The sequence below is a fragment of the Aedes aegypti genome, chromosome 2, assembly GCF_002204515.2.
Source record: "Aedes aegypti strain LVP_AGWG chromosome 2, AaegL5.0 Primary Assembly, whole genome shotgun sequence".
NCBI lineage: Eukaryota > Metazoa > Arthropoda > Insecta > Diptera > Culicidae > Aedes > Aedes aegypti.
This window is the reverse complement of record NC_035108.1, coordinates 461,304,033-461,329,900: the sequence shown is the minus strand read 5'-3', so window position 1 is coordinate 461,329,900 and position 25,868 is coordinate 461,304,033. Positions and strand designations below refer to the sequence as shown.

Here is a 25,868-nt window from a genome sequence, read left to right as displayed (position 1 = left end):
GTCCGCGGGATTTTGAGCGGTCGGTACCCATCTCCATTGGTTCATGGTAGTTGAGTCAAGTATTTCACCAACCCGGTGGGCGACGAAAGGTTTATATCTTCTGTGTTCCGAATTTATCCACGCGAGGACTGTTTTCGAGTCGGACCAGAATATATTTTGTGTTATCTTAAGACGAGTCTCGTTTTTTATCGTGTCTGTTAGTCGTACTCCTAGTAGTGCAGCTTGCAGCTCTAATCTTGGAATCGATAGTGCCTTGATTGGTGCTACTCTCGACTTTGCAGCGATCAATGTGACGCTTGGTTCTCCTCCTGTCTGGGTACGACAGTAGATAACTGCTGCGAATGCCTTTTCTGAGGCGTCGACGAAGGTGTGTAATTCCACGTGTGATCCTGTGTTCTTCAAAAGCCATCTCGGTATTCTGATGCTCTCCGTAGCCTTGATTTGTTCAAGCCAATCCTTCCATTTTCCTTGAGATTTTTCGGATATTGGGTTGTCCCAATCTGCTGTCTCCTTGTGTAAGTCCTGCAATAGTATCCTACCGTGTATTGTGACGTTGGAGATGAGACCCAACGCTCATTACGAAAGAGAGTACTTCCCGTTTCGTTGGACGTCTAATCTGGCAATTTACTTCCATCGGTAGTCGGTTCAGGTGAACTTTGTATCCAATAGTGTCCTTGTTCGTATTCCAGTATACTCCTAGTATCTTCGCTGAAACGTCGTCCTTTTCTAGGTACTCTGAAAGTCCGTCCGGGGACTAACAGTAGGGGGTTAAAGACTTCGGTCTTTTAGCCCTTAGAGTTGCTTTCTTGTTGCCAACCTCAGATCATAAGCAGTATCTGGGAACCAGAGTGCTACAGGGACGTTCAGTATGCATTTAGAATGCAGTGAAACAAGTGAGTCGAAGGCCAGAACAAGACTGCCCTGGTGGTGGAACCTCTGTCCCTTTTATTTGGAAAATGTCAATTAATTGAACTTAATGGATAGATAAAGACGCCTGGGACGGCGGTGACGATATTTTGGCAATTGCCGCTTTTGTATGTAAACATAAACGGACTCAAACAGTAGAATCAGCAAAACATGCGCACCGTTCGAGTGCCTCGGTACAAGCTGCTAATGCGTGCTTCGCCGTGGTATTCGTTTGTGCCCATGTGGGTCTGTGACTAATTAATGAAGAAGTATGCTTTGCATCAATGCGTGCATAGCACAGTACTTCATGCTATCGGGTTCGCGTCGTTCCGGTGGAATTGTTTCAAGTAATTCTTTGCTATTTGAGCAAAATTTGGTGATAGAAAAACCACCTTTGTCATGTGCCTTGATCACCTGACCAACGGTTTCTACCGCAGCTTCTAGGGAATTGAAGCTGTCTTCATAGTCGTCTACGTAGTGTTGGTTAACTATGGGTTCCAAGGCTAATGGAAATTCATCCTTTAGGCGCTCTGCATTGTGATTTTTTGCTGCTTGAGCGCATGATGGTGAACAGGTGGATCCGAACGTCATCACCTGCATGACGTATATGTCCGGATAACGATTCTGGATACAATCTCGCCACAGAAATCTTTGGGCGTTCTGGTCTTCCTTTCGAATTTTGACCTGATGGAACATTTCCTTTATGTCCCCGCACACGGCGTATTTCCCTTCTCTGAATCTGATTAGGATGCCGAACATTGATGTCGTACTGTCCGGTCCTGATAGAAGCGCCGTGTTGAGCGATTGCCCTTGTACCTTAGCTGCCGCGTCAAAAACCAATCTTGGCTTTGGCGGATCCTTGTTTTTATTTAGGACGATGAAGTGCGGAAGGTAATAGACGTGTTTAGCCTCCGCAACCGTTTCCACAGGCGATAACTTTCTGGCGTATCCCTTAGCTACGTAATCTGTTATTGTTTCCTTGGCCCATTTCTCGAGTGCTGGATTTGTCTTCAATTTGTTTTCGAGCCCGTTTAATCTTTTTAAGGCTACATCAAGGCTACGTGGAAACTCGTGATTATCTTGTTTCCACAGTAGTCCTACTTCATATCTGCCATTATTATACATCAAAGTTTTTCTGATGATTTCATTTGCTCTTATATCGTTTTCTGACTGCGGCAGTTCCTTGACCTTTTTTACTCCAAAATCTTCTAGGGAGAAATATCCCTCCATGATTTTGCGGAGTGGGTCTTCTTCTTTGTTCACCATTGTGAAGTGCTTCTCTTTGTTAGTGCTTAGTTTTCCGTATATTAGCCAACCCAACTTCGTTCGCATAGCGATTGGGTCTCCGTCTTGTCCCCAGCGATGTTCGTGCCCTGTTGATGCCGGTCTGAGTGTCGAGGAGTGTTTTTTTTAATTCACTGTGTTCTGATCTTTTTTATTTTTATATATTTACTGCTTACTCACACCGGTTGGTGCGTTTAGGAATCTTGGACTGGAATAATTTTTCTACCACCTGATAATAGTCTTGTTGCTTGGGAGTGTTCTTATACAGCACGACTTTAAATTCTCTGGTTTCTGACACTTTACCAGGTCCGAGTGGAGTTTTAATCCACTTTTTATAGTCTTCGGTATTTTTTACAGACGCGAATTTTCGGTCGATCTCCCTGAAGTATTCAACTTGCGCTTTTACTTCTTTCATGGGATCCGACATTTCACTTTTAACTTTTCTTCTTTTTGTGTCACAACCGGCAATTATTCACTTTTCACTGCTTTTTTCTTTTGTCACGAACATTGTGGGAGTGCCATCTATGGTGATGGTGCTGGGCTCATATTTATGATATTCCACAGTGCCGTCCGGTAGACAAGCCAGGACGTCAATTTCGTTGACAAGTTCAGGCTTTGGCAGATTCCACGGTCCACCATAAGAGATGACATCTTCAGTCACACTACCAGAGTGTGGTTGAACTGCCTGCCCTCGCCAGTACACCAGACCACCACGCGTTACATGGTAGAGGGCGTGAAAAACTCCTCGTTGACGATCAATGGCAACTCCTTTGGACTTGATTCGGTAGACTCCGTCTGGCATGCTGGAAAATCGATTTTGCACGTCAGGGACACACGCGTTATCCCAGGATCCCAATGGGTTTCCACTCCGATAAGTTAGTCCGAACCAAAGCCAACGCATGAGAAGACCGACGGCAATCCAAAAACAGCAAAAGCCAACCAGGATAACACCCAGTAGGCCAATGGCCGTTGGCGTGGCCGTCTGGTATGATACCATAAAGGACATATCGGAATTAGTCAACTTGACTCTATGGTTGTTGATTATGTTCTGTCTTTTATTTTGAAGTCAATCTTACAGCTAACCTCGAGCTTAATCTAGTACTCCACTATATTACGAGAAGGCTGAAACAACCAATATCAATTAACCAATCATAGAATACAAATTTAAAAGAAGGCGTTTACCAAACGGATGGGTAAACGTTTACATGTGTGTTCGCTGGGCCGTTGCACTGTCGGGTCAAATCAGTGCAAAGGCAAAAGTAGAAATTGTCTTTATGGGAATTGAAATATGAAGCTTCTCAGCATGAATGCGCTTCGTCATGAGAACAAAATAAGTTGCTCAAGTTGTGTGGTATGTGGATAATCGATGGGTTGTGAAAAATGAAACCTAGTCGATTAGTTGAAAAATGACATGTACCAAATGCTTTGAAGATGCAAGTACAGCTAACTTGCGTGTGGGAATGTTTTCCTAGAAGTTGAGCAATGTAAGCTGTCATGATCCTTAAATTATGATCTTTTTGAAATGCGTTAAGATAAACATGCTACACCATCCCCCTTTGGGTGAATGACGTAACGTAGTGAAGACATTCAATTCTTGTCAACATATGTGATATAAATGAAAAAAAAAAATGTTGTTTCAATCTCCTTTACAATGTTAGATTATATTATTTTGATAGAATATTGGTAAATGTATTCAAAAACAAGAAGAAAAAATGCTTAATTAAATATCCGAATTTCTCACTTCTCAGCTTGCGCTAAGAATTTTGACCTATCTCATTTTTTTACTGTTTTTTGATTTTCATTATTTTTTTATGAGATTAGGCTCGGTTTTAAAACTAACACTTCCTAGGATTTAATTAACCTATTTTTATGAACTAAAGATAATTGATTTGTTTGTAAATTGATGGTCTCACAATTTGGTTCTGTTATTGATTTTACTTTATATGGACCTGAATAAAATGAATCTAATTTACGTCTGTTTTCTTTTTGCAAATAAACTATATCTCCTATCTTGATTTGTAATGGGTTTATCGAACGATCATTTATTTCCTTTCGTATTTGTTTTTGTTCAAGTAATTTTTGTTTAACTATTTCATGTGACTTTTGAAGTTTGTATCTTAATTCTTTACTATAGAGATCAAAATTATAAACAGGATCAATTCTATCTGTGTATGTTTCGTGTGGTACTCTTGCTTTAACTCCAAAAACCAATTCATATGGTGTTAAACCATGATCAGTGTGTGGGCTAGTATTATATGTAAATGCATAAAATTGTAACCAATCATCCCAATCTGACTGATGTTCGTTGACAAAATTTCGCAGGTATTCATTTAAACACCTGTGATTTCTTTCCAACGAACCAATCGTTTGAGGATGATAGGCTGTAGAAAAAGTTTGCTTAACCTGTAATAGTTTACAAATTTGATCAAGGACTTCATTTTTGTATTCAGTTCCTTGATCCGATTTTAACTCTAAGAATTTTCCATATATTAAAATAAAATTTTCAACTAAAGATTTAGCAATTACGTTTGCTTCTTTTGTTGGAATAGGGACTAAAACTACATATTTAGTTAATTCACACTGTATCGTTACAGCATATCTATTATTATTATTTGATTTGGGAAGTGGTCCTATAGTATCAATAGATACCACTTCAAACGGTTTAGACGGTGTATTTGTAATTGTTAATTTTTCCTTTGTATGTTTGGTAATCTTGTTCAGTTTACACAATTCACAGGCCTTTATAAATTGTGCTATTGAACTTTTCATATTTGTCCAATTATAAATTTCTCTCAACTTGAGGTATAGTCTGTGCTGACCTATATGTCCTCCAGTCGGTGTTTGATGGTAATTTTCAAGTATTCTTTTAATCTCATCAAGATCACTAATGAACTTGGGTGGATTATATATTATTATCTGCAAATTTTTTATAGATTTCAAAACTAGTTCTTTAAATGTTTCTTTGGGTACCCATTCAAAAATACAGTCATGACTCGATAGCGCGATTTTTGTAATTCTCTTCATTTGCATTTCTTTTTCTAACACTGAAAGTGCAAACACTAATGTTTGTCTTATACTTCGCAGTTGTGTTGTAATTCGTATTATTATTTTATTCTTTTGTGATGCTTCATGTAATGTAAAAATTAAATTCTCATTTTCCATTGCACTTCGAAGTTTTGGTAGTTTTCTAGTTTCAGTCGGATTCTCTGTCGTATAAATAACAAGTTGATCAGGCTTATTATTAACGGCATTGTTTTGACTTTTGTTTTCATCAGGTAGTTCCTGACTACGTTTAGACTCTTTCAGTTTTCTTTTTGTCATGGCTCGTGTATTAACAGTAAATATACTTTTAGATTTTAATTCATCTGACGTCGTTACTATACGTGATAACGCGTCGGCAGTAACATTTGTTTTACCTTGAATATATTCAATAGTAAAATCGAAATCTTCCAAATCTAATCTCATCCGGGTCAGTTTGGATGTTGGGTTTTTCATATTAAATAAAAATACCAATGGACGATGATCTGTACGAATTACAAATTTACGTCCATACAAATAAGCTTTGAAGTAATCGATAGCCCAATGTATTGCTGTCAATTCCTTCAAAATTACTGATTTATTCTTTTCTCCAGGCGTAAAACTTTTACTGGCAAACGCTATGGGTAAATCGTTGCCATCAATATTCTGTGATAATACCGCACCACATCCTACATCTGATGCGTCGGTAGTCAATATAAATGTTTGCTTAAAATCTGGATATTGTAATAGTTTTGGTGACATCAAAAATGATTTTAGAGCATTAAAAGCATCTTCACATTTTGATGACCATTCAAATTTTATGTTTTTTCTCAACAATTGATTCAACGGGTATGCAATTGTTGCAAAATTTGGGACGAATTTCCGGTAGTAGTTACAAAAAGCTACAAACCTTCTGACTTCGTCACTGTTCTTGGGAACTGGATAGTTCTTTACGGTATCATATTTACTACTGTCAGGCAAAATACCTCTATCGGTTATTCTGTGCCCTAAGTACGTTACTTCTGTATTAAAAAATTTGCATTTTGACAAATTTAATTTTAAATTATATTTTCGAATTCTTTCAAAAACAACTGATAAGTTGTGTAAATGGTGTTGCATTGAACAACCTACAACAATTATATCATCGATGTAAACAAATGCTAGTTCTGGCGTCAACCCAGACATTGCAATTGTCATCATCCTTTGAAAGCTGTTTGGGCTAATGTTTAGTCCAAACGGCAATCTTGTAAACTGGTAATGACCTGATTGGGTCGAAAAAGCTGTATATTTTTTCGAATTTTCATCCAATGGGATTTGGTGAAATCCCGACATTAAATCTAAAGTTGAAAAATACTTCGCTCTACCAAGCTGATCTAATATGGAATCAATTCTTGGTAAAGGAAATTTGTCACTTAAAATCTTTTTGTTGAGTTGTCTAAAATCTATGACAAGACGCCATTTTTTCTTATCATCTGTTGATTTCTTCGGAACCAAGAGTATTGGACTATTATATGAGGATACTGAGGGTTCAATAATATTATCCTTCAACATTTTATTAACTTGGGATTGTATTTCATTACTTTGAGAATGAATAGTTTTATAATTTGGTATATAAGTTGGAACTGGATCATTCAAATTAATGGTCTGTTCGTAAAAATTGTTTGTAGTTACTGGTTCATCGGGTAGTGAAAAAATATCTGTATATTTTGTAATTAATTGTTTTAAATCATTTTTTGCATAATCTGGAACATTTGTTAAGTCAACTTCCTTCAAAATTTCATTATTTCTTTTCTGTGTGTCATCGGGTTTATTAATTTTTCTAGTATTTAATATTTGATAACGGGTTAATGGTTCTAACATAAATTCTAGGTCAACATTTGAAACATTGATGGGTCGTGATGTAGTATTCATAAATTTTACATACTGACAGGTTGGTGAAATTATTGCATTACCACAGAAAAGACCAGGCTTAATTTCCTTAGAAAATAAAACCATGTCTTCCGTGATTTTTAAATCTTTGATCTTCCGAATCACTTCACATCTCTGCGGAATTATGTAATTCTCATTTACTGTATCTTGGATTGGAACAGATACAGCTATATTATCAATATTAAAATTCAAAAGCCAAGATTCGTAATCAATATTGCATCTAAAAAGAGACAAAAAATCTCTTCCTAAAATACCATCTGTTAAAATCGGAAAATTCGCATCAACTAAATGAAATGAATGATTAACTCTTATCCCATTTCCAAAATTCAACACTGTCTCTGTTATTGCCATTGTTTCAATTTCTCCTTCTGTAATGCCTGTAATTCTTGTTTTAACTTTGTAGTTTATATTGTGATTTGTTAAAATTTTGTCAGTTTTAAATATAGAAATGTCCGCACCAGAATCTACAAGTAAAGTACAAACTGAATTTGCCATTTCTACTCCAATCTTGATAAAATTAGAAGCAGAAAGGTTTATGGTTAACACTGACCTAAAAAATTTCTTTGACTTTGTTGTTGTTGTTGTTGTTGGGGAGCAGCTCTGTTTGGAGCATCGCGGTTCTGGTTTTGTGGTGGACCGTACGGTTGATCCACATTTGCCACATATACTCGATTAGGGTTGTCATATCGTGGACGATTATCATTAAATCTTCCACGATTATTGTATCCGTTATGGTAACCACCACGTTGGTATCTTCCACGCGAAGAGTTATGATAATAATTGTTTTGGGGTCTTTGAGAAAAACCTCCTCTATAGCAATTTCCAAAATTTCGGTTTCTGTTGAAACCATTACCTCGGAAATTCATTTTCCTTTCATTTGGGTTAAATTGTTTATTCCGCAAATTGAAAACTTGCGATGATGTATTATCAGTAGCACTCTCTTGTGCTTTTTGCAAGGCTTCTCTAATCGAAGAGAAATTGCCAGCTTTTAGGATTAGTTTAGTTTCGCTAGCGTTAATGCCATTAATGAGAGCATTTACGCCTGCTTTTGTGGTCATTGCCTTTGCTACATTTTCCGGGACCTTTTGAGAAATGTAACTATTTTCGAGTTTGCTACAGAGATTTTCAATCTCTTCACAGAAATTTAATATTTGCCCTCTCTGTTTTGTTGCATTTAATTTTGCAACAATCAGATCTGGTGTTAAAGTATCTTGACACTTTATTTTAATGTGCTCAATTAATGCATCAATTGTTACTATCGTATCTGGAAAGCCACAGCGAGCTTTTCCTGTTAAACGTGTTTTAAGGAATTTTACGGCCATTGCCGTATGGTTAGGTTGAATCAATTCTTTTAAAAAATTTACAGAATCGATAAACGATTCCAAACCAGCCGCACTACCATCATAGGGCTGCACTAGCGCTGTTGCTTGTTTAACGTCAAACTGACGTTCCACTTCTGGTTGCACCATACTGATCGAAGTTTCGTCCAACTGGTTTTTGGTGTTTAATTTATCTAATTTGGCTTTTAAAACTTGATTTATTTCTAAATACCACTTTTTTGCATTACTTATTAAAATTTCATCCACAGAGTTTTCACTAAAATAAATTTGCAAATTTTCATAAATTTCCTTACAAGAATCTGATTTCTCTCTCAGGGTGTTCTCTGTGAGAGGAGTGTTAATTGATTTTTTTATATAATTATATAAATGTTTTAATTTTTCATATTCACTCATTTGAAATTCAAGATTATTAAATCTTTGGAAATTATTAACTATAAATGAAATTACTAAAATAACAATAAATTTGTGATGCTTGCTAAGTGTTACATAATAATTTTTCCTAAATCAGTATATGATGGTGATGTAATAGTGATGTAATTGCACGTAGAGAAATAGATACACTGACCTCATCTAGTCGACTGGTCCGCGACTACAAACCTCAGCGACGGTAAGCCGGAATCATCTTACGTACGAACTGGTCCGCATTCCGCAACCACGAATCTCCGCGGCAGCAAGCAGGCATCATCTTCTTATTAAGCTGCCTAGAATCACTGGACACTGGCACCATCCCTGTACGTTGAATTGTTGCACCACTGCTCCACCGCAAAAAATCTCAAATTTACACGACTCGCAATTTCACCTTGAACCATGTAAAGTCATTCTTTTCCACTTTTCTGAAATAACTTTTTCCGTGAACTCTCAAAATGCTCACATAATTGTGCACTGTACGGCGGTATTAGATTTTCATTTGCACACATACTGTACTGGAACCAAGAATGTTTTGTTCGTAATCACCTTTTAACCTTTTCAAACTGTGCGGAGGTTACTTAATTGTACTTCTCTCCTCGCTTCTTCTTTCACTTTTCCTTGCATGTACTTTGTGTACATCCTCATTATGACGAAAAGAATTAAAACTGCCACAATCACTACGAGTGTAGATGCAATTACTGTGTTCTCGGGCGTGGATGCATTGGCAACAATCTCATCGTTACTGAAAAAGCCCATTATCACTTATAATATCACTGTTTTTCCACTAAAACTTTGTCTGATTTTCCACTAAGACTTTGTCAGTTTTTCCACTAAAACTTTGTTGACTGTGAATATTTCACAAAGTGTCAACCAGTCCGGTCGCCATCTGGTATGATACCATAAAGGACATATCGGAATTAGTCAACTTGACTCTATGGTTGTTGATTATGTTCTGTCTTTTATTTTGAAGTCAATCTTACAGCTAACCTCGAGCTTAATCTAGTACTCCACTATATTACGAGAAGGCTGAAACAACCAATATCAATTAACCAATCATAGAATACAAATTTAAAAGAAGGCGTTTACCAAACGGATGGGTAAACGTTTACATGTGTGTTCGCTGGGCCGTTGCACTGTCGGGTCAAATCAGTGCAAAGGCAAAAGTAGAAATTGTCTTTATGGGAATTGAAATATGAAGCTTCTCAGCATGAATGCGCTTCGTCATGAGAACAAAATAAGTTGCTCAAGTTGTGTGGTATGTGGATAATCGATGGGTTGTGAAAAATGAAACCTAGTCGATTAGTTGAAAAATGACATGTACCAAATGCTTTGAAGATGCAAGTACAGCTAACTTGCGTGTGGGAATGTTTTCCTAGAAGTTGAGCAATGTAAGCTGTCATGATCCTTAAATTATGATCTTTTTGAAATGCGTTAAGATAAACATGCTACAGCCGGGCGTTTGAAATCACCTGCAGACACAGCATTAAACCTAGGAAGTTCACGATGTGGTCCTCGAGGTAGCCCTTCCTCACCTCCACCCCGAGGCCGCGGAAAACCGCTCCACTCGGCTGCGAGGCATGCGCCTCCGTCCTCCACATCCTCAACCTCTCTTCGACGCTTGGTTCAGGGTCATCCGAGAGGGGAGTCTCGGTCAACTTCATTTTAGACACCTTTGGTTTGCTATCCAGCTTTCTGAATCTCCATTGGATAGTATAGGGCCGGTCCAACCTGGAAATGAATGGGGTGTGAGCAGTTCTTACAGCACCAATTTGCTTGCTCGCCTGGTCTAACCACATTCGCCGATGATCGTCCCTCACATTTCGGATCCACTTTCACGTGTGTTCCCGGGACAGGCCCCGAAATTAGCCGAATTGGGGTGACATGCCAAGTGAAATCAGTTTGCATCTGTCAGCCGTGTATTGTTTAGGCCAAATGCACTTTCTGGCTTGCATGGTTTCCAAATCCTCAATCGTGTACTCAGTCTCATTGCCTTGTTTACGACTAGACATCCAAAACATGCCGTCCGTAAAAATCGTTCGGTCGTTCTTCACGGCTAACCCTGCTAGGTACGTTGGGCAATTACTTGAGACAGTCTGTGATACCTTAAGCTGCACGTTCGATCCATACAAAGTCCGTCGAAACCCGACAAAGTCGTATTGGAATGCAATCGCTTTTTCACACACACTCGTCCCATAGTCTGAGGCCGTCATGACCCTTAAGACGTGGTGGTTCTCATTCTCAAGCTCTCCACTGAAAAACCGGGATGGCAATTTCCCCAAATCGCCTTTGGTTTCCCCCGTATGCTGGTAAACGGCCATCTCCACACTTTCGGTTCCAAGTGTGATCTTGCGTCGTGTTTTCGTAAGCTCATCAAATACTGAATCGTAGGAATTGGAAATGTTCAGGTAGACAGTCGGATGGCCAAGTTTCGTCAAAGCGTGGTAGGCCACACTTCGGGCTGCTGCGCACTGCAATTTGTCTTCGCACACAATACACCCTTTGGTAGTCTCTTTGAACATCTCAAAGAGGTATTTCGTGATTAGGTCGTACGAGGCTAGTTCTACGGAGTGGTCGGCAGTTGGATACTGCCCAATGCCCTTCCAGACGAACAGACCTCCTCCACATACAAGTGTCTTTCTGTCGGTGTCAATACCACACCCCACATCACCATACACAAACCAAGCTGATCCGGGCACGATGAGAAGCATGAACATGATACTTGATCACTTTTCTGTCGAATGCTCTCTGCTTGCTGCTGCAAAAAAAAAAAAAAATCGTTCTGAATCCATGCGCCCTGAGATCTCCAAAGCGACTCGTTGGTTGTTGTTGATTGTCTTTTCAGTGCTCCTGTGCCGAGACGACTTGGTTCTCAGCTTGGTTTGTGATATATTCGATGAGTCCTTATCCTCCCCTCCATCCTTATGAGTCCCCTTAGTGGCCTCCGGACGATTTGTCCGATCTTGGAATGACGTTCCTTGGTGGTGGGCCGGCATTTTCTAGCATTTTTTGCACAGCTTCTTTTATGTTAGTGAAAGTCGCTGACTTTAATATCAGTTTAGTTTCAAAGCTGTTGGTGCCGTTTATCAAAGCATCAACACCTACTTTCGTCGACATCGTCCCTGCTACCCCATCCGGTATGCCCTGGCTAACATAAATACTTTTTAATGAGTTGGTCAAACTATCGACAAAGGCTATTTATATCACCTTTTTGTTTTGAAGCCTTAAGCTTTGCGATGATGTTTTCAGGAGTGGTTCTCTCCGCGCATCTTGCTTCAACGTCGTTGATCAATTCGTCGATCGTATTTAAATTTTCAGCTAATCCTACTCTGGCTTTACCTGTGAGCCGAGTTTTTAGGAATCGTACAACTGTTGCTACCTGAGCTGTCTTTCAACAAATTTGCGGAGTCAACATACGCGTCTAAATTTTCTGGCGTTCCATCGTGGAGGTAGCCTGTTTGATATCACTGCCACACGGTTTATACACTTTTTTAGCAAATTGTTAAAAATTACGGCGTACACCACAGATTTACAAGATAATGATTTTTTATAATACTTTAGTTTTGTATTCAATAAAATAATAGATTCGTCAAATTCATGACGAGCTGTTTTGATTAAAAAATTAAAATGAGTGTTACTGATTCGTTCTTCATTTGCTACCAATAAGTCTGTGATATTGTTATAGATTAGTTGAACGCTGCTGTAAACGGCCCGCGGGATTTTCTTTATGACCGGAGTCCGCGCGTCGACTCTAGCACGATCTCGCGGTGTTTACTCGATCTTACCGATAGCTGGTAAACGCCAACTGAGTGCGTTTCCCCAATCTTCCCCTTCGGACTGACAGGCTGGGTGACCCAGTACCTGCTGGCGGAAGGTTCGACTAGAGAACCGTGTCTCTTTAACAGTTAAGCACTGATTCGTCGGAACGACACTCGCCAGGCGAGTACACTGTGTCCATTTAGCTTAAGACCACCTACATTTTAGAACAAATGAAACAAATTTTGTTGAACTTCAAAGTAGTTGTGAATGTTTTATTGAGTACTTCAGTTGTACAGTATTTTGTAATGATTAACTTACGACTAATGAATAAATCTAATTTTTTAGAGCAACTTTATTGATTTCTGCTGTCCATTTTATTTAGGACCATTTCATATATTGTTCGCTTTTACAAATAAATATGGTGTAAGAATTAAAATTGACTTCGCTTCTGCTGGTTCATATTTAAGGTTGAACATTTTTGCTCATTCGTTTAACGAACTCGCCGACAGTATTCGGTCTGACGTCTGTCAGCTTTGACCAACGATCATAAGCCACAGCCTTCATTCTTGAGGGGAGGGACCCATGGTAGTAACGGGAGATGTACATGTACCAGTCGAGGGCATCTCGACTGGTCGGTTCTCCCTCCACGACTCCTCCCAACTCCGATACACTGTCAAGGTCGTCTAGATTTCCCCCTCCCCCTCCGCTTACAGATGAATCCGGAGTGCTAGCTCGGGAAGGTTCCTCTTCTTCTTCGCCAGACTTTGGATTTTGGTTCTCTTCTTCCTTGAAGTCCTGCAACCTCTTCCTCATCTCCTCCATGTATTGTCTAAATTCTTCCTCTACCTTCTTGACGGTTGCAACCTCCGACGCTCTAAAGAATTGCATCTGGAGAGATCCAGTGCATGAGTGGGCGTAAATGAAGAGTATTGCGTTATCAATAATGGATTGGAGGCCAGACGGCTGGAAATAGATAGCATTAACCGATCTAGCCATGGGCACAGCACACCCAATCATGTGGGTGAACATATGGAGTCCGCAATTTAGTGCAGCAGAATACGGACTTTTGTCAACAATCCCCAGACCAGACAGGTAGGGGCTATAAGAATACGGGATACAGATTTCCTGTCCCGGGATTGTCATCCGATTCATGTCAGATCTCAGAACCGGTGTCATCAACCACCGGGAGAATACGCGTGTGGTGTGGTGCATCAATTCACACCCTGCAGTTATGGCAGAGAGACCAGTACAGTCTTTGTGTGCCATGATTAAAGTACCGAATCTGAGTTTCGCTCTGTTATGTTGGGGAAAAACAGCAAAGAACATGTCTATTCCTCAGGTTAACTTTACGAACTCGGGATCAGAATAAAGCTGAGCAAAATTAGTCACCGCCACTTCGACACCATCTGCAAAGTCAGGGTTCATCAACTGAGCTTTTAATGCAGTTTGTAGGCGATCAATATAGGTTTGATTCGAAGCCATATGGATTCGAAAACCTCCGAGAATTAAAAGCGCGAGATCATATAGCATATCCTCGGAGACTTCGTCCTGGCTTGATCCTATATTTGTGTTGATTTCTGTGAGACGAACTGTGAAGACACTTAGGGGAGTAATTGTGGAGCCTTCGAATCCAATTAAGACTCCTAATGAGACCCAATCGAATCTTAAGACTCCGTTCATCAGACTACATAACATATGAGTTTACGGAAACCGATTCTCTGCGGTAAGTATTGGCAAGTATGTGATAGTAATCATTTAAGTGGGCTCCGGCTCTGGGTCTCGGGAGGGTAATTGGTGGCTTGTTCCATTTATTGGCCGAGAACCACTGTAAAGGATACGTTGGAGGAATTCCTTTCTCAAGGCGCATTTCTTGTATGGGGTTCGATCCAATTCCTCGAACAACGACGTCCTCATTGTTGTCCCCATCCGCATCAATAGCTTGAGCCTCTGTTAATCCGCCTGTAACTAAATACTTAATTTGGTTGTTCATGGGCTCAACAAGGCTACGAGCGAGCTCCAACTTGGGGCGTACCCGTGCATAATCAGCTTCGGTGTGGAGTGCCATCTTTTGATATATGATATTTGACAGATGGATGAAAATCGAGGTTTGATAGTATAGGATTCCATAGTATTCCACAGTAAAAGCTATGTAAACAGTGAAATTAATGTGTCAATAATCGGTCACCTTACCATTCCTGTTAATAACCTGGAACATTCGGTTCGGCATACTGTTAACCAAGTTTTTCAGTACAGTCTTCTCAATATTTCCCCATGCCTCCAAAATAGCTGATTTGAGCTCATCAACAGTGGCGTACTGCTTACCTTCAGCATAAATCCTGCGTACAAGGATTCCCCAGAGGTTTTCCACAGGATTTAGGTCTGGGGAGCGCGCTGGCCAGTCCAGCAGATCGATTTTGTGGTCCTTTATCCACTGTTTGGTTTCCTTGCTTGTGTGGATAGCAGCATTGTCCTGCTGAAAAGTGAACTTTTTGCGTCGAAATCTGCGCAGGAATGGTAGAAGACGCGTTTCTAGCACCTGGATGTAGTCCTTGCTGTTCATTTTGAACGACGTGAACGCAAGGTCCAGCTTTCCAGATGCACAGAATCCTGCCCAAACCATGCATGAACCGCCACCAAAATTTCTTGTGGTGAAATATTGTTCTTCTTTCCGCAAATCTCTCCAGTATCCATTAAATCCGTCGGGACCATCCAGATTGAACTTCTTTTCATCACTGAAGATCATCTGGAAGTAAACAAAAAAGAAAACATACTTTTTAATAAACATTCCTTAATCACGCTGAAAATTGCTTTAAAATAATACGCCCTTTTCACAACTTACCATGGTCCACTGTCGATTCATGTTGGCTTTTGCAAAGTTCAAGCGTCTCTCGATGTGGGATGGAGTAAGGTTTGGAGCTTTTGCCTTTTTGGCCCTTTTTATGTACGGACTTTGGACCAAAACTTGACGAATAGTCTCCCGGCAAACGTTCAAATTCAGCTCCTGCTTAATCTGCTTCAGCGATTTTTGGGAGTTCGAAGCGGTTCTAACGATTTCAACTTACCAGGAATTTCTCTCTAGAAAGACAAGTTGCCTGTTCCGAGTCTAAACGTAAGGTCATGTATTTCGTGGTTGGTTCAGGGTTTTTATAGGCGACTTTCGTCGATCTGGGAGGGTTATTCTAAGATGTGACAAATGCAGTTCTATCGGAGATCCTATTGATTCTTAAAGTTAGAAAGGGACAATTATCGTGATTGCCTAAAACTAATTTTCTCCCACGAGAAAGAAGCAAAGAGATTTCAACGTTTTAGGTCTTTTCTCGTAAAGTATGTCTCTGAGTGCGTAGGTAATAAATTTCGAACTTAATTACTTTGTTTCTTTCGTTGCGTGGGTTGACGCAGGGACATATTTGTTTTAAAGGGGAGCATAAGTTCGTGTTGCGCCTTACCATTAGATCAATGCTTTCCCTTTCTCTTCGTTATGAATCCTGTCCGCGTACCACTCGAATGCGTCAGGCTCAGCAAGGGTCTGCGCTTCGTGCTTATGACGGTTTGGTCCTACGTGCTTGCTATGGAAGGAAAATTGTTAACGCTCTTTTGTTCTTATGGCTTTTCCTTGCGTCTTCTGAGTTGATGGGGCGGTGCGCCTTTACTTTCTAATGCTAATTTTAATATGCTTAATACTTACTAATTTTCCACTTGTTTAATAATTTTGGATATATTGAAAAGTAGCCACACCCTCTTACAGTTTGTATACAACACGGTTCATATACAGCTGTCCTATACATCGATGCGTAAGCAGGAAAAATCAACTCGCCACTTGCGCCGTAGGAAACGATGCGCCAATGCCGTGTAGTGTCTGGAATTTTGTGTTCGTTTACAAGCAAATATTTCTCAATCTCATTTTTTAAAGTTTCTGCTAATTTAGCCTTTTCAATTAATGTTTTTGTACTTATTTTATTATATCTAGATTTCTTTAAGCTTGACAAGCATTTTGTAAGTGTTTCAACTTTAATAACTATATCGAACATTTAGAACATTGAAAGAAAACTTATTTTGACTTACTTTTTTTTTTTTAATTTGCATCGTAACTTCACTGCTAGATGTTGTATCAAATCGATGTCGAGTGTCCTCCTAATTCCCCATTGGTCCGTTGTTACTGCTTTTGATTGCACTGGTTCTTGTTGTTTTTCTCTTGGTTGTACTTGGTTGTACTGTTTATACCATGTGGATCCAGCTTTCCATCTTGTTATGGCGGCTTGTCGTTTCACCTCCAGTTCACGTAACATGGATTGATGTTGTAGCTCACACCGTGAGATCCGTTGTTTCTTCATTGGTTTAGAAAAAATACCCGATAATTCGACCTCCGATGTCTCGTTCTAAGGCCTCAAGCTAGAAAATAAGAAGTAGTATATGAGAAGAAATTCAAAAATAATTCAATAAATGCGCTATCTTTTGTGTTGTTTTGTATTTTGTATTCAAGTTCATTCAGGACCTTTAACAAATGTTCAAGTGTTTTTGGTTAAGTGTATGTCCTTCAAGGTTAGTCACCAGCACCAATTTCAAAACTTGTCCCAGTCTCCGAATTCCATCAACTTTTTACTGCTTTTGTTGCTTCTTCTTTTTCGCACTCTTAACGGAACCGAATGTAGCCAATGTCTTCACGCTTCCATTTGTCGACTTGCGAACTATGATTAGCGGATATCAAATGTCGGATTGCACAATCAACTAATTGATTGTGCATTAAATTTACCGTGGTGGGAGGATAGTACATTTCAGCTGTTGAGTTTCTGCTTGTGGACAGTCGAACCAACCGCCCACTGTAGGTATGTTGCAGAGTTTCAAGCTTCCGCATCACCTCCACCGGATATGGGCATAGGACCTTAAAACAGAACTGGGCCTCCGGATTGGTCTTCAACCACCTCTCGAGAACATCAAGGACGACCAGCGTTCTGGTTTTTTCCTTCCGGAAATCAGGATCACTCTCCCCGATGTCACAAAGGACAGTTTCACACAGAGTTGGTTCAAGCTTGAAGACATTTGTCCGACTCTTTAGGGTGACTAGGTTGTAACCATACGTTATGAACTTTTGGGGTTCTTCACGTTCTACTCCCCCAAGGGTGTACCCTGTCACGCGCATAACTCGTTCTTCCATCACTGCCCTCTGCGACCGTCCTCCTCGTCCACATCCAAGGTCAACGACACGTCCAGCTGGTCGAAAGCCGTATTTCCTGATGATTTCGTCCATTTTCAATCCCCCACGAGACACATAGTCACCTCGGGGAGTTTCGTTCACGCCTCGGGATTTGTAGGATTGGAATCGAACTTGGGACATTTCATTTAACATGTTCTTCCACTTCACCCCCAAACCTGTTGCTGCTGTTTTTTTCCAGAGAGCGCATTCCGCCCAGTGTTGGAAACAACCCCAGCACCATTCGAAACACGAACAGGGAGGCCCGGAGGGGGATGTCCGTAAGGTATCCAATGCCAACAAAGTTTACAATTGAGCCAAAGTCCATAAACTGGTGATACCGAGACTTGGGATTTATTAACATCCAATAGCAGTATACTCCTATTGGAAGCCCAACGATGGCATCAACTACATTTCGGGAACAGACGGTCCAAAGGAATATAAACCCCATTGGAAAGCCATAGACGTATCCTTTCGTGTTGTCATGCGGGGTCCTATCAATGATGTTGGTGACCTGGGAGTGTTTTTGATCGCGCGCTTCAAGAGCCACAACGACTTTCTCGGATCTATTCCACTTGTACATTTGTGCCAAAAATATGAACACAACACAGGTGAAAAATGTTCCAATCAAAATACTGGTGAAGTTTCCCGTGTAGAACACCGCAAGAGCACTTGGCATTATAGCATGCCACTGCAGATGATCCAGACGGAACCCAGCCACCCAGGGTCGCATCTCAGGTTGTTTGGCAACATAGTCTTTTAACATGCTCTTCTCCATTCCCCAAGCGAACGCTTTCACGCACATAACTGTGAGCAAGAAGTACACTTGCAAGTCATTTAGGGTGTCAGGCCTGGCTAACACAAACGAGAATCTGGGGAACTTAAACGTGCTCCCGGGTTACTCGGCTAGTAGGACGAACTTTGATATGTCAGATGCTATATTGGGAAATGATCGTTGTTCCCAGGCAAAAATTCCGGCTAGAATGAGAAAGATTACTATGACCCACTTCAATAGATCCAGGTCCCCATAGCTTCGCTGACCGCTGGTTCGTTCCATAATTTCTTGGAAGATGAACAAAAATATCATCAGCAAGATTATAAAGCTAACAGCCACATTCAAGTAATGGAAGATCGTAGGTATTGTCCAAAAAACGGTTTGGCTGACAGTTTTGGTATTACCGACGGAAGATCTATAGTACTCAGACTTTTCTTCTCGGCGAAACAACCACCCAAAGATTAGAGAGATGAGGGACTGTAGGAGCAGTAAGCCAATGACGATGGAAGCCCCCGACAGGAGAGCGATCCAGCCAGCAATGGCTTTGTCAACCTCGAAGTCAGGAGTAGTGTCATTTGCTATATCTCGTAAGACATATAACGATCCCAACACGTTTTTAGCGTGCTGGACCCAGTCCACCCGCCATAGGGCACTCCAAAAATCACTACGCGTTGAGAGGATGAACTTCAGAGTTGGCTCGCGGACACTCCATGGCAACCTTTCGAACCGTTGATCCAGAAATTTTGGCCGATACACCATGCGCCCATCTGATGTGTGCACGGTGTCTTCATCAGGCAAGTCCCTTTCATTGAATACCATGTCATGCTTCTGGTTGAAACTGTTCGCCCACTTCCAAGCCAACCATATTGGCACATTTGGCCGCTCCATGAACCGGAAGAACCTATCTCGACTTTCGCCGATCAGACGAAAAGCTCCAGGGGGTTGTCCGTAAGCATACTCTTCCTTCATTAGTGGCATGCTTAGCTGGTCTAACACCATTTGTGCTTCCAGCCAACAAACCCAGTCATATGGATCCTCCTAGGTAGCAGCGTCAACTGGATAAACATATGTACCTGGGGCATTTCGCCCAGTTCGCCCTCGTCGCTGCACCATAGATGATGTTGTGATGGGCTGCTTTCGCAAGATGACCTCATCCTCACTTTGTATGACTGGTTTCACAGCTGTTCTCAAGTCAATCACGAGGTCAACGTTGTAATTGGCTCCCATCTCAGAAATTTCCGTCGAATAGATGATTTTTGTCTCAGGGTCAAGGGCCTTCGCATAATTCTCCTCAAAATTGTCCCGATGCAGAGAAACGGCTCCCGCGGATGAGTCCGCAAACCGTTCCGACTGGTCCTGGGATGGGACGAACGCTATCGTCTTTCCAGCTCCATGCTGTCGGACAATGCTCTCAAACCACTCAGAACTGAGTTTTCGAGTGCTAGGGGCCGCGTACTCCCGAATCGTATAATTCGAGCCAACTGATGGAGCCTGTCCGGGTGGCGTCGCGGAGAGATAGACAACATTTATCCCAGCATTGGATGGTATATTTAAGTAATCCATCACTCCCCGGGCCGCTATTGACATCGGGTCCAAAAAGTGGCATTCGTCCATCATGATGGTGTGGACCTTAATTTGGCCAACACCTCTACTCTTAACAAAATCCATAAACGTTGCATGGCAGGCGATCGTCACAGCATTGTTCTTGCAGTAGGCAACATTTGTTCCTATCTTGAATTCCGTTTCACCGAAGGCCTTTCTTACTTCCTCCATAACAACTCGGGTGGGGGTCAAAATGAGGGTGTGCCGCTTGAGCTCCACGTTTTTCAGTGTCTCTTCAACAATGTATTTCCGTGTCTTTCCCTTGCCAGGGTGCCAATCGATGAATGTTCTTTGTACCGTGCTCGTTAGATCAATGCCTGGAAGATGAACCTGGCTCGGATCTTGCTCATAGGTCGTGACTATGGAATGGTATTTTCCATTATATTGAAAGCCATACCCATAAAGTCCGACCGGCTCGCCCTCCAAATAGAAGGGGGATCCTGAAGATCCGAAGCCAAAATCTTTTGTCACGAACATTGTGGGAGTGCCATCTATGGTGATGGTGCTGGGCTCATATTTATGATATTCCACAGTGCCGTCCGGTAGACAAGCCAGGACGTCAATTTCGTTGACAAGTTCAGGCTTTGGCAGATTCCACGGTCCACCATAAGAGATAACATCTTCAGTCACACTACCAGAGTGTGGTTGAACTGCCTGCCCTCGCCAGTACACCAGACCACCACGCGTTACATGGTAGAGGGTGTGAAAAACTCCTCGTCTTACAACTCAAACACCCCGTTGACGATCAATGGCAACTCCTTTGGACTTGATTCGGTAGACTCCGTCTGGCATGCTGGAAAATCGATTTTGCACGTCAGGGACACACGCGTTCTCCCAGGATCCCAATGGGTTTCCACTCCGATAAGTTAGTCCGCTCATTGATCTCAACATCAACACGAGATAGTGCTTTAGAGGAGTAGTGAACAGAGCAATGAAGAATGACACACTTAAGATCCAATGTATTGTCACCAACACGGCCCCCAGTGAACATAGCATCAAAAATTCCGGAATGGACACCATGTCGTGAATCCCATCAACTTCAATTCCATCTTCCCCATGTCTTCCACGCAAATTTAGGGGTCCGTCGGGATTTCTCTCAATGACGAGACCCTCAGGACTTGACTGCGATTGTTAAGAACGAGCACTGTTACAACGAGGGCAACAGACATCACGGCTGCTGCCACCTGGCAATTGGCTTTCTCTGATGCCCAAATAGCGAACAGACTCATAGATATCAACAATGCTATCATTGAGTTGCCCCTGTAGCTGCGTAATCCGGTCCCACTGCAACCGCTCGCGTTGAAGATCGCCTTGTATTTTTTCATGACCAATATAAGTGCATAGCCGATTCCCATCACCGCCGTCACACTGAGTCCAGTTGTCGCACAATACGCGACGGTTACTTCGGGCAGTATTTGGAACAGCCGTGGTCCCATCCCGAGGACAACAACCACGTTCACAATCTCCAAGCACTACGAGAACAGATTCAATTGCCTGGACAAGGTCCATGCGATTCCTATGGCACAGATTGATAACATGTTGCTCAAGATCGGGTTGAACCCGATCCCAGTTGCCCTCAGTTTGTGTTCCAGTAGATACCCTAGGAAGAACATCGAGCAACGCCCTACGTGAAGTAGCATCCACAGAGGAATCATCATCTGGGACAAGCGGATCGACGACGTTGAAGCGTGCAACAGAACCAACCACGAACCAAAGCCAACGCATGAGAAGACCGACGGCAATCCAAAAACAGCAAAAGCCAACCAGGATAACACCCAGTAGGCCAATGGCCGTTGGCGTGGCCGGGCGTTTGAAATCACCTGGAGACACAGCATTAAACCTAGGAAGTTCACGATGTGATCCTCGAGGTAGCCCTTCCTCACCTCCACCGCGAGGCCGCGGAAAACCGCTCCACTCGGCTGCGAGGCATGCGCCTCCGTCCTCCACATCCTCAACCTCTCTTCGACGCTTGGTTCAGGGTCATCCGTGAGGGGAGTCTCGGTCAACTTCATTTTAGACACCTTTGGGTTGCTATCCAGCTTTCTGAATCTCCATTGGATAGTATAGGGCCGGTCCAACCTGGAAATGAATGGGGTGTGAGCAGTTCTTACAGCACCAATTTGCTTGCTCGCCTGGTCTAACCACATTCGCCGATGATCGTCCCTCACATTTCGGATCCACTTTCACGTGTGTTCCCGGGACAGGCCCCGAAATTAGCCGAATTGGGGTGACATGCCAAGGGAAATCAGTTTGCATCTGTCAGCCGTGTATTGTTTAGGCCAAATGCACTTTCTGGCTTGCATGGTTTCCAAATCCTCAATCGTGTACTCAGTCTCATTGCCTTGTTTACGACTAGACATCCAAAACATGCCGTCCGTAAAAATCGTTCGGTCGTTCTTCACGGCTAACCCTGCTAGGTACGTTGGGCAATTACTTGAGACAGTCTGTGATACCTTAAGCTGCACGTTCGATCCATACAAAGTCCGTCGAACCCCGACAAAGTCGTATTGGAATGCAATCGCTTTTCCACACACACTCGTCGCATAGTCTGAGGCCGTCATGACCCTTAAGACGTGGTGGTTCTCACTTCCACTACCAATGATTTGATTTTAATGTATCTGCTATCAGGTGAAAAATATTGCACCTCACTATATTCACTGACTTTTGGTGTTTCTTCTGTCTGGATGTTTAGAGGCTTGTACTTAATTCTTCTTTTCCGCATGGTGTACACTTTTCTAGCCCGTTTTACATTAATAGGTTGTGTTCTTCAGTATTGTTTTAATTTTTCTTATTCACTTGCACATTCAAACAAGATTTGTCGTTGATTTGGCCATCTTCATTGTTTTGCGCCTAATATGTTTTTGCATAACTTTGAATGCAGTATAGAACACTTGTAAACTGATTAAGCACAGAATAATCCACAGCTTTAGTTCATGTGCGTCATGCATTTCCGTATGTATTTCTTGTGTGTTCATGATGATGTTATCACCATCACCACTGTTCTTAGCACTCGGGGAAGATTTTTGGTTTCCCATCTTTGCAATAAATTGGTCTGTTTTTCGATTCACGGAATTCTTGCGGTCCAAATTGTCACTTTCACTAATTTTCGTGTTGTTTTAACATACACTTCACAAATTATAGCCAGGTACTTTTTAACACTAAACGATTTTAACTAAGTCCAATTTAGATTTGGACTTAGGCTGTCACGGTCGCCATGTAGTGGCTATTTCTCTTCATAAAATCGCATGGAAACTTTCTCACCAAGTTGGTATCTTAGCGGAGTACGGTCTTACCCGGTCCAACTAAGAGCAACTAGTAATTAGTCGATTACGAGTTATGAAAAGCAATTGAATTCTCTTTATTCACAATTTCGTTATTTATAGCGATAAGCCACAGGTGTGACATCGCATCCTTTTGATATTTCCATATGAGAAAAAGAGTAGGCACCTGGAGCGACATACAAAATGTATTGTGCCGTTTTCCTGGGAACTTAAGCTGGACATTTTCGTTCTGCCAAGGTAAGCAGAAAATGTCCAGACACGGGAACGTCCAGGTCGGTCGCATACCACATTGAAGGTGGATGCTCGTATTTCACTACTAAATTGATGATGAAATGATGATGGAATGATGATTGAATAAAAGATAAGGACTGTAGGGACCGGTACAAGAGCTATCTCTTAGACTCCCTACTATCAGTGTTTCTCCTCGCGTTGTGTTGTTGCGACGGAGTTCGCGAATCTTGTTGCTCTCGGATAGTGATACGGATCCGAGCAATTGAGCTAACCTGCATTCGTCCGGGGTGAATTCCTTGACGATGTATGCGTACCCATGCTCATAATCTGACGTATTAGAATGCATACCGCAGTGTCGGATTGATCGTTTTATTATTACCTTGCACTGGTGGACCTTGACGAATGTTTTTGGGCTTCTTTGTAAGACTTGTATGCGGACTTCCGTAGTCGTGAGATTCCTAGTTGGTGGAATACACGATGCGACGTCCATCAGTGAATAGCTCGTTATGTTTACGTTGTTGCTGGTGCAATCGTACGCTATGAGCCCTTTAAGCTCACTTCCTATTGCTTGGCTAATCAGTAGGAATAGCGCTATTGTTGTTAAGCTCCACATATTGGCGTTGATTACCCTGGCTTTCTTCGCCGGGTTATTGTTTTCTTTGAGTTCTCTCGTTACCAAATCCATTGATGATACCGTGACGTACCTTGTCGTGGCGGTTAGGCCTTCCTTGTTAAGATGCCACGTTGGTGGTTTTATTCTTCGTTTATTCCGTCTTCTTTCCAGTAGGTGTTTATTGAAGCTCGTCAATATTGCAGGGTCGTAGTTTTTATAGATGCTTTTCTCCTTCGTCTATATTTCGTTCAGCTCGTGCTCTAGCGCCGCTGCCGTGGTTGAGGTAACTTTGGATGATGCTGCTTCGCTGCGCTCGTCGATTGTTGCTACTGTTGCCGCTGCTCCTTCGATGCTGCTTGATGATGTTGCTTCGCTGCACTCGTTGGCTGCTGCTGTTATTGCCACCGCCGCTTCGTCGTGCTTGTTGGCTGCGGCTTTTGCTGCTACCAATGCTTCGTTGCCGCTGCGTGATGTAGCCGCTTCGTCGCGCTTGTTGGCTGCTGCTTTTGTCTTCTTGACGGGTTGTGATGACTGTTATCGATGACTCTACTTTACCAATTTTGTTGTTTTCATCGTCTGTGTTTGGTTCGTCTCCCTTTCTGTAGACGTCGAGTACTGCGACGCTGGATGCTGCGCGATGGTGAATTCCGAGTTTGGTTTTGATTTTCAAGGATCGTACTTGTTTGTCCTTTGATTCTTTTACCTCAATGACTCGTCCCTTGAGCCATTGGTTCTACTTAGCTTCGGCGTCGACTATTACGACAATATCGTCGACTTGTATCGGTTTAGTTTTCGTTTGCCATTTTGGCCGCTGCGCTATTATTGGTAAGTATTCTTTTCTCCATCTGTCCCAGAAGTACTTTCCGTAATATTGTGCTAGTCGCCAGTGTTTCCGCTCGAGTTTATGACTCTCGAACATAGATGGCACGGATAATGATCCCGCTCTTCCTATTAATATATGGAACGGGGTTAGTACTTCATCATCTAGAGTGTGATAACGGTATATGTGTTAACGGGCGTGAATTAAGATAGAACTCTGCTTGGATTAGCGCGCCTCTCAGTATCTCGACATTTGGTGCTGAGTGATCCTTGCGTGATGTTATCGTGATGTTCCATGAGACTGTTTTTGACAATCCTTATCAATCTTTCCCATGCGCCTCCGAAATGCGGTGCTTTTGGGGGGTTGAAATGCCATTCTAGCTCCAATTTGATCGCTTGCCCGGTTTCCATTTTGGAATTTATCTGGTCTACCAGACTGCGTAGTTCTCGTTCTGCTCCTATGAAGTTTGGTCCGTTATCGCTGTATAAGTGCGATACTTTACCTCTTCGGTTTTGAAAATTCATGAAGCACAATAAAAATGCGTCTGTATCCAACTTCGACGCCAGTTCGATGTGTACGGCTCTTGTAGTCATACAGGTGAAGGGATAGACATAGGTGTCTGTTCTGCACTTCGGAAGTGCGGCCATTATTGGTATTTTTGGTTTTATAATTGCGTTCATGCAGTGTTGGCAGCGTGACTTGACTAATTGAAATGCT

General features: G+C 41.9%; 1 protein-coding gene across 1 annotated transcript in view; it reads right to left on the bottom strand.

Moving 5' to 3' along the window:
- LOC110677205 overlaps window positions 1–23,855 on the bottom strand; it is a 31,234-nt gene extending 7,379 nt beyond the window's left edge. Inside the window, exon 1 of the mRNA XM_021848189.1 lies at window positions 20,234–23,855. Coding sequence (XP_021703881.1) covers window positions 20,234–20,683 — 450 coding nt within the window. The 5' untranslated portion in view covers window positions 20,684–23,855. The remainder of the gene's footprint in view (window positions 1–20,233) is intronic.
- Window positions 23,856–25,868: the final 2,013 nt, after the last annotated feature.